The 9894-nt window shown below is 55.6% G+C and overlaps 1 protein-coding gene across 3 annotated transcripts in view; it reads right to left on the bottom strand.

Annotated features, from left to right (window-relative positions):
- Positions 1-311: 311 nt before the first annotated feature.
- The window catches only part of ZNF512B (zinc finger protein 512B), a 29987-nt gene continuing 20404 nt past the window's right edge, over positions 312-9894 (bottom strand). For all 3 annotated transcript variants that reach the window (XM_059480898.1, XM_059480900.1, XM_059480899.1), the window contains 4 exons: positions 7588-7689; positions 6530-6592; positions 4470-4568; positions 312-4113 (listed from right to left, as the gene is read on the bottom strand). In XM_059480898.1, the coding sequence (XP_059336881.1) occupies positions 3820-4113; positions 4470-4568; positions 6530-6592; positions 7588-7689 (558 nt within the window). In that variant the 3' untranslated portion in view covers positions 312-3819. The remainder of the gene's footprint in view (positions 4114-4469; positions 4569-6529; positions 6593-7587; positions 7690-9894) is intronic.

Genomic DNA, 9894 nt, shown 5'->3' with positions numbered 1-9894 from the left:
CCGGGTCCCGCAGAGCTCCCCAGGGTGGAGAAGCCCTGGGCTGGATGTGGCCAGGGCACGCTGGATGCTGCTGATGGGTGGATTGGAAACAGCTTTAGGGGGATTTCTACCATGGAGTGGGGGGCTGTGGGCATTGGGATCCCCCTGGCACCACCAGCCCTCACCTTCCCATCCCAGTTTTGGGGCACCCCTAGGCTGGTGACCACATGCTCCATCCTCCCAGCCACTGCCAGGAAGGACAGACCCAAACCCCCCAGATCCCTTGTCCAACCTCCCACCCAAGTGCCCAATAACGGCGCTGACAGTGCTAATAAAAAATCAATAACCATTTATTCGATACAGCTGTTTCATACATACAGTACAGGGAGCGCCTCAGCGCCGCTCGGAGCTGCTCGGACAGTACTCTCCAACTGAGGATTTGTCAATGATTAACAAAAGAACAGATCATCACAAATCGGGAGTTTATTATAAGATAGTTTACCATTAAAACAATTTTATTTTTTGCAAATAAACACTTTTTAATATATATATTTATATATTTATATATATGGTTACAAGTGATAAATTGAAATTTTTTTTTCCTTTTTCTGTGTTTTTTTTTTCTGTTTTAATTTTTTCCCCAAAATACACTTATGCACTAATAACTGGCATCGACGAGAAACATTCGGATATGCCGTGGGATGGGTGTCACGAGGAGAGAAAGAAAAGAACAAAATGCTCTCAAGGTTCCTGGGGGTGGGAGATGCTCCAGGCTCAGGCAGCTCCATCCACTGCTGTGACACAGCCAACCTCACCAGGGCAGGTGTTGGAGCTGAGGTTCCCCACTTCCCCATAATCCAAGCTTTCCATGACTTCCCACAGGCTTGCAGCCCATGCCTGCTCCCATGGAGGGTTAACCCTTTCCTTGGGGACATGGGTGATGGGATGGTGGGTTTACCCAAAAGTGGAGGTGCAGGAGCACAGTGTCACAGTGCCCAGGGTGACAAAATCCCCAGATCCCATGGGTGACGGGATGGAAGGGGACAGGACAACTCATTCCCCATGTGGTCCCACAGCTTCTGCCTGTCCCTCTGGATCAAGGTGGATTCCCCTCTGGCACTGCCTCGCTGGGAGCATGTGAAGGGGCTCAACCTACTGGCCCCAGCAGTGACACTGTGGTGTCACCTGGCCCTGCCAGCTCACCTGTTGTGGCACTGGCAGGTGCTGGGGATCCCAGCATTGCTCTGGAACCTTCCCTGGACAAGCAGGAGAGTAAAGGATGCCTCATGGAGAAAGTGTGGGGGATGAAACATGTTCCTCTCTGAGTGATGACTAGTGGGGAAAAAACCCTGAAGATTTCACTTTCTCATAGGAATTCCCTCCTGACCATGGTGCTGCCCTCACTGGGGCTGTGAGTGCTCTGAGGGTGACAGGGACAGCCCCAGCACCAGCACTGCTGCTCCCACTGCCTGCCCTGAGACCCCAGATGGTCCCTGGGTCCCCTTCAGGCTGGTGTCACTCTGTGAGGCCACTGCAGCTGTCCCTGCTCCTGCCAGACACTCATTATGGAAGCAGAGGTGGATTTTGATCTGGACCTCACAATGACCCCCTGAGCTGGCCCTTTCCCATGTCTACCCTGCCCTGAGCAGCTCCCAGGGCTTCCTGCCTGTGGAGCACAATGCTGCCAGTTAATTTAATCAATGAGAAGCCAATTAATTGCATGTTAATGAGAGCAGAGTCCCAGGCCATGCCCAAGGGGAGACACTGAGGATTGTGTGGTGACCATCCGAGCCAGCAGCCCAGGCTACCCAGATCTCCCTTCCCTAGGCCAGGACATGGAGCTCTCCTGGGGGCTTCCCTCCATGGCAGGACATGATTTTGGGATCCAGAGGCTCCCTCTGCACCCTCACAGAGATTTCAGTGCCAGACCCAGAGCTCTGCCTGTGCTCCCCTTCCTGCTGCTGCCTGTGAGCCGTTCCAAGCTGTCCTACAGCTCCCAAAGCTCTCCCTGTTCCCCAGGGAGGCAGGATCTACCCCAGTGACACCATCCAAACATGATCTGATGAAGTGCAGGAGCGACCAGGCTGAGCTGCAGTGACTAATTAAGCTTTCTCACTAATTGCCTCGAGGCCCAGCACAGCCAGCAACGCTCAGGCAGTTCCCTCAGCCACAGGCACGTGCCCAGCTCACTGGGCAATGCAGAGGGTGGATCCAGGTGCCAGAGCTGTGGACAGAGCAGGGGCCCTGGACCCTGAGAAGCCACCCTGGCTTCAGCCACCCCTGTCCTCCCTCCCTGGCTGGAATAACCTGCCAGTGGAGGATGTTAATTGTGACTGAGCTGCTGCTCACAGCAGGCAATGATACCGAGCCTCTGGTGGGCAACAAGGAGCAGTGAAGGAAAGCGAGGACTGAGGTTTGAATTGATTAAAGCAAAAGCAGAAGCTCCCCCTCTGATGCCTATTTCCTGGCTCTGCATAGGGGAAAAATCAATTTAAGGTTTTCTGTTGTGCTACTGAGAGGAAACGTGCCCATTTCCCAAGGACCGAGGTAGCCTGGTTTTGTCTGGAGATGGGCACACCCCAGTCCAGGGATGGCTCCCCTGGGCTGGAGCAAGGTGTGATGACAGGGTCAGCAAAGGAGAGCTCCAGGGAAGAGCACAAGCAGGGTTGGCACCCCAGGGACCTGCCACCCTGAGGAGGGTGGTCAGGGGCTCAGATGCATCTTTGGAAGCAGACTCCTCCTATGGTCGGTCCCAGCCCGAAAGGACAAGGGGACTGTGAGGTGGCTGGGCAGCAACTGGGCTCATCCTACAGCAGGACCCATGATTGTCTCTCGATGCTGCCCCATCCCTGTGGCCACAGCTGGGGAACTGAGACTCCATTCCTCCCTCCTGGATGATGGCACCGTCAGGATGGAGCACAGTGGGACCCTGAATCACCCTTGGATGCCTCCAGGCTGGGGGGCAGCTCCTTGGCTGCCATCTCCCCCTGACCCTGGCACTGCCATCGTGTCTCTGCCATCACAGCACTCCAGGCCCGGCACACACAACCCCAGCACCGAGGCACAGCTCCCTCACTGCACCCCCTCCACAGCTGCACTGCCACTCTCACAGTGCCCACAGCACTCCCACAACTTCCCATTAAACCCTCTATAACCTGACCAGCTGCAGAGCACCTCCTCTCCTGCTCACACTGCCAGTGTGCATCCCTCCCCCTGCTCCCTGCTCTGCCCGTGCCTTGCAGACAATCAAACCAACCCTGCCGAGCCCTCAGAGCCGCTCCCTGCCCAGCACCTTCCCCCGGAGCCGCGGCTGCAGGGGAAGCGCTGCCAACCCTCCCACACCGCAGCATCCCCTCCCGGCCGGCTCAAACATCTTTGGAAACATCAGCCGGAGCTGGGAGGCCGCTGGGCAGCCTGGCAGCTCCCCCTGGAGCCGCTGGGGAGGGTCCCTGCCCACGGCACCCCGCTGCTATTGCACTTCTCTTTCGCTCAAGCGTCACCAGGTTGGTGCAGGGGAGGGGAACCACGGGCCGGGGGAGGCAGCGGGGCCCCACCGAGGGCTATGTACATGGGCAGGGGGTGGAGAACGTTCCAGCTTCCTTGATCCTCTTTGTTTTCCAGTGTGAAACAAGGTCCGTGATTTGTTTAAAGTGGTTAACTGGTATTTTCTGTCTTTTTTTTTTTCTCTGTCTTTTTTTTTTTCTTTTTGTAAAAAGAGGGTGAGAGGAGGGTGGGGCGAGAGGAGGTGGGATGGGGAGGAGGGGACATAAAACTGGGAGAGACCCCCACCCTGTTACCCTGGGCTGTAAACGAATCCTCGGAGACGAGTCTCTGAGCTGCTCATTTCTCGGGCATCTTGCTGGCTCCTCCCTTCCGCTGGCTCGGGGGCTTCAGGCCGAGCTCGTCCCCCTCGGGGCTGCCCCGGGAGCCTTCCCAGTGCTCGAGGCTTTTCTTGTGATTAGTCTTTGCTGCCACGCTCTCTCTGCCCTTCGGGGACATTTCTGGAGGCCTCTCCTTGGGTTTTCTCCCCCTTTTCTTCCCGTTTGTGCTTTTCTTTTTCTCCTCCTTGCTGGAAGAAAGCTGTTCCCTGTTTTTCTTTTTCCGGCTGGCCTCTGAGGAGGTTCGGAACCAGTTCTGTGTCCGTGGGGTGACACGGGGGTTAGTGACAGTCCTGGGGGCAGGCACTGGAGCACCAGCACACCCACCCCGAGCCTGGCCCACCCCTCACCCCACTGGCATCACCTCTCTGAGGTCAAACTGCTCAGGCTGAGCTGCTGCAATGAGCCTGGGGGTGTCAGGGACACCAAGGGGGACAGGGAAGAAGCCCCCAGGCTGTTAGTCAGCTCTGCTCTTAACAGACATGGATGGATGGATGGATGGATGGATGGATGGATGGATGGATGGATGGATGGATGGATGGATAGGGACAGCCCAAGGATGTGTGTGTCAGAGCAGGGACCAGCCCAGCCCAGCTCCAGCTGTTTCCTTACCTCCGAGTGAGCCTTGATGATGTGGTACTTGACGCCGCTCTCGGAGCTGAACTCCTTCTGGCACAGGAGGCAGCGGTACTTGCCCACTGAGTGCTCCCCCTGCAAGACACAGCAGCTCCTGCAGAGCCCAAAGCGCCCCAAGGGGTGGCCCTCCCCTGGCCTCAAAGTGACACAAAATAAACAGACACAGGTGGTTCAGACACTCATGACTGAACCACCAGATCTCTGACAGCCTCAGTGCTGGGTCAGGAGCTCACAGCCACATCCTCTTTCTGAGTTTCAGTGCATGCCACTCGTGCTGCTGTGTGTCCCCAACATCAGGTGATCGGGCCACTGCCCCCTGTCCTCGCTATCAGCAGATCTGTGATCCCCTGGGACTGAGCCACCATCAGATTTATGTCCAACACTCACCTCGTTTTCCTGTTACATTGTCAAAGAGCCAGGGTGAGCACTGGATTCCTGTCACCAGCGCCCTGGTGGGATGACAGATCTCCTGGCTTTGCTGTAGGTCATGGCACGTGGGAGATAATGGGCTCTCTGTTGATGAGGGGGTTACGGATGGGCCCCTCTGGGCCATATATTTCCTCCCTGGGAATTTCTCCACAGCTGTAAATCTTGAGTCAGACAGGTCTCTCATTTCAGGAGAGGACAGGCCTGGCTTCAGGAATCCTCGTGCAAAATCATGCTGGTGCATCCATCCCCACTGAGGATGGGGTGCTGCCTGGGAGCAGCCTCTGCTCTTGCTAGGGCTCTGTGTATTGCAACCAGTTCTGCAGGATTTTAGAGTGGGAATCACAGACCAGTTCTGGAGGGGCTGTGATTGATTTATTTATGCCAAATTTGTTGGCACATGCTTTCAAAGTAAATCCTCTCCCCTAAGGGGAAGAAGAATCCTGCTGATGGCAGTGTGGGGGTCACAGAGCAATTCCCCATTGCTGACTCCCAATACCTGGCCCCAGCTGGGCCAGATCCAGAGGGTGCAGCTCTGTGCTTCATGGAAATGTTCATGCAAATCCTGGCTGCTTCCTGTGCATGGAACCAACCAGAAACCAGCTCCATTTTCTCTCTGAGAAGGAGCTGTCCTAGTCTTTGCGTGTTTGCTCTTTTATTCTGCATAAATCCAGCTTCTCCTGCCGGATCTCTGCAGCCCATTTTCTAAATGATCTCATTAAGGGCTGCTGTTCCAGCTAGCACTGGAGGAGTGCAGGAGTTGGTGTTTTTAATAACCACAGGGTATGTACTGGAGCTGCCTCCTGGAAGCTCCATTCAATGGAAGCTGCAGCTGGAAATGTTTCAGGGTATAAAGCTTTAGCAGCTCTTACTTGGTTCCAATTTGAGGGACCTACACAGAGCTCCTGATCCCTCCCCTGGGGCAGCTGCAGGGCACTGGAGCTCAGGGCTGCTCCATCCCTCCAGTGGGAGGGCACTGCTCTCTGCACGGACCAGGTTCCAGACCCAGCTTATCCCAGGAGGCACCACACCAGCATTCCTCCAGCTGGGCTTCCAGAGGGGCTGTAGGGCTGCCCAAATTGATGGAAGAAGACTCCTGATTCCCACCTGCCTCAGGAAACATTCAGTTTGCAGCACTGAGCTCCTTGGCTCTGAGCTGCTGTGGTTGTGTGACATGCTGGCCATGCTTAGCCAAGGGCATGTGAGTGATCTAGGGGCTGCAGGGACCAGCTGGGCAGGGGCTGCTGTGGGACAGGAGGACATAAGGCAGGACTGCTGTGGGTCCAAGTGTGTCTGGAGTTCCCCATGACACTTTGTGTGTCAGAGGTCTGGGCTTGGGCGAGAAGCCTGTATTGTGGGACCATTTCTCTACAACTGAATAGCAGCTACATCCCCTCTATCCCACCTACTCAGCTCAAGCCTCTCTGCCTCCATCTGCCTGGTGACAACTCACTTGGAGCAGCACTGCCAGCCAGACCTCCAGCACCACCGTCCTTTAACCTGTGCCATTGTCCCTTGCCTTGCTCCTTCCAAACCAGCTGGGGGGAGGGGAAGAGAAAACCCAACACCAAAGCCACCTCTGAGAAAAGGGTGTAAAAGGCAGGACCTACCTTGTTGCAGTTGGCCAGGTGAGCTTTCAGCCCCGAGACACTGGAGTAAATGGCTTCACAGCACTGCAGGAAAAAACAAAGCAGGGTTAGACACGATCCCCCTCATCCCCTGCCTTCCTCTGAGCTGTGGCCAGGAGCCTGCTGAGGCAGCACGGCCACGGGCCCCGGCTGAGCAGTGTGAGGTTAATGCTCTGCGAGGCGCCCGGGGCTCTGGTCACACGTTTCCCATTAACGCTAATGGGAGTCATGTGGCCACATCCCTCTGCAAAGGGCTGAGAAACGTCTCCCCCCAATGTCTCCGTGGAAAAACCTACATTTGTGAGCTGTCGGGAGGTCCTGCTGGGCTACAGGAGCTCTTGGAGCCGCAGCAGAGGCTTAACAGAGAGGAGAAATCACCCAGGCAGCAGCATGACCAGTTTCTGAGCAACGTCTTTTCCAAGTGCCTGTGTATGACATTAATTAGGCAGCCCGGCTCCCCTGGCCTTGTGGGAACTGCCTCCTTCAGAACTCCCATTAGCAAGGCTTTGTTTGGGACGATAAATCCAGGCTCAGCACCAGGGTGGGGTTCACCTCTCTGTCAGCTCGGGCCAAGGCTGTGTTTCACAGGGAGATGAGGCACACGCACCATGCCTGAGGCCAGTGCTTGTCTCAGGGCTTTAAAAAGCTTGGCTTAAATCTATTTTCGCTTAACTCTGGGAAAAGCAGGTTTTCTGCATCAAAAGGCTGTGCAGGATGTGCAGCCTTCACCCTGTCAGGATCTTAGGAGCTTCCCAAAGGCAGCTCCAGAGCTCAAACTGGGCAACGCTGCATCGTCAGCCCAAGGGTGGCCCTGTCCCCAAGCCCGGTGGCATCAGCACACAAGGAGGATCACAAAGGTGGGACATGCTTTAACCAGACACAGCAGCAAGCTCAGGGAAAGGAGGTGAAATGAGTGTCTGAGCATCACTGTGATCAGGGGCCCAATGAGAACCATTCTTAGTGGGTTTCTGCCCCAAAATTTCCCCCTTCCTCCTGCAGATGGAGACCAGCCACCCCACAGAAGAACAGACAATCCTTACATTGTTGGGACAGTTGATGCGGCCCTTCTCCTTCACTTCATTCTTCCAGTTTTCCAGCAGCCTGGGATTGAGCTTTGGGAGCCCTGGCCGGGTGTAATTGAGCTGTGAACAATAGCAGTTGATTAGCAGAGCTGCACACCCCAGCCCAGTCCATGGTCCTGCCTCTTCACATGGGTCTTGCACTGCTCTGAAGGGAATAGGAGCTGAAAACTACTTGGGAGGCTTCCTGAGATGCCATTCTCCCCCTGGGCACTGCAGAGCAGGGAGGTGGCTCTGCCCAGTGCCCTGCCACCAGCGAGGAGTCCCTGGCAAACAGGAGAGGAGGCTCCTGCTCCCGGGTGCATGCCCACAGGGCCAGGACTGGACCCAGCCTTTTGGTGCACAGCCCTTCTGCCATGTTTTATAAGCAGGGGAATAAACAACCCTGCACATTGGGCTGAGGGGCCTCCATGGCTGCCTTCCATGGATGAATGGGCACAGCCCGTTAAACAATGAAAGGCTCTTGTGTCTCTGCCTCTCCTTCTGGCAGGGCTGCTCCTTCCAAGTGCTTTTAATTAGCGCTTTATTAGCGACTTTGAGGGTTAGCATAGCAGGCTGGCCTTCCCAACTCCAGTTCTGCCTGTTCAGCCCAAGCCAAGGCAGCTGTGGCAGCTCCAGGCACCTCCAGGCCTCCCAGCCACTGTGCCTGGCCCTACCTGCAGGGCTGCTCACAGCCTGACCCTGAGCCCTGTGCCAAGGTCTGCAGGGGACACTGGGCTGCACAGCCACCCCAGCACAACTGCCAGCCCAGCCTGGTGAGCTCTGCTAGAGCCAGTGGGTGCTGTTTCAGTTCTGAGCCACAAACCTTCTGAGTGGGAGCAATGCATGGTGCAGGTGTGGGTACCTGAGCACCTGCCACCCTCCATGGGCACCTCTGAGCACTGGACCCAACTGCATCCCTGCATCCATGCTGGATGAAAGGATGCACAGCCACAAAGTGCTTGCAGAGGTGCAAACCAGGCCAAACATTCCCCGAGGTCCTGGAGCTGGTGGTTTGGAGGCAAAAGGAGGCTGGCTGGATTTCTTTTCCAGCCGTGACTTTTCCTGAACGTGCTGATAAAGCTGAATTTGGCCAGCTCACCCCAGCTGCTCCCAAACCTCCCTGCAAAGGGAAGCTGGGGATGTTGAAGGCTCAGATGCCAGCCCCTCCTTTCCGCTCAAACTGAAGTGATCCATGTGCCCCTGCAGCCCTCCCCATGGCACGTGGCAGGGCACAGCTGGGTCAGGGAGCACTGGGCTCCATGTGAGGGGCAGGGGCACAGGGCCTTGTGAACAGTGCTAAGGATGGATGTGGATGTGGAAAACTCCCCCGAGCCCCAGTGCTGCAATTCTGTCGTGCTTCGCGGCTGGGGGAGATGCCAGCAGAGCTCTTTGAAGCTCTGGGATGGTGCATCTACCAAAAGCTTGGTCCCCAGCCCAGGGAAGGCAATGCCACCTCCAGGGTAGAACACAGGAGTCCCTTTTTGCCATTGATACTGAGAGCCAGGATGCCAAACAGCCTCCATAATTAAAACCCAATCAATCCCATGAATGAGCAAACATTAACGGTAACCGCACACAGCCCCAGCAACAACCTCTCCCTCTGCCAGTCCCCAGGGAGGAGGCGAGGGGGGATGTTCAGAGATGTGGACTCTGCTGCTCTGCTTTCCCACTCCAGAGAAAAATCCCTCCCTGCTCTCCTCCAACAGTCCTGCACAATAACATGCAAATCCCATGTCTTCCCAGGGCGCTGCGGTTCTGGGAATGTCAAAGTCATCTTTATGTCTCTATTAAGAGGAAGCCCCAGGCATGGAATATTTTATATTTTTTTTCTTTTCCATTTATTTTCCTCAAACAGCCTGTAAGTGAAAATTTTCATGGCCAAATCATTAAACGACTACAACTGGTTTTGGCTACAGCCCATCTCTTGTGAACAGTCGAAGGATGCTGGGCTGGGAAGGTTTGTTTCCTCTGACTGATGGTTTTATTTAATTAACTTTCATATTTCAATCCTTTCTACTCCCTAGACAGCTCTCCCCTTCCCCAAAATATATCACACTAAATGAGAACCATGCAGGACGTCTCAGCTGACGAGCACCCCTGAAGCCTCACCAGGTCCCCAGCACAAGGTACAGCTCTCCATCCTGAGGAAGTTGTGGGTGATGCTGTGAAGGCAAAATGCACCCGGGGTGCTGGGCAGCAGCCAGGTCCCACTGGAGGGTCTGCAGGGCAAGGGAGGAAGGATGGACTCGGCCCCACAGCTGGAGCTGGGATCCGGTTTGGCCCCCA

This window comes from Ammospiza nelsoni, chromosome 12 (assembly GCF_027579445.1).
Source record: "Ammospiza nelsoni isolate bAmmNel1 chromosome 12, bAmmNel1.pri, whole genome shotgun sequence".
Lineage (NCBI taxonomy): Eukaryota > Metazoa > Chordata > Aves > Passeriformes > Passerellidae > Ammospiza > Ammospiza nelsoni.
This window is presented reverse-complemented; position numbering and strand designations above follow the sequence as displayed.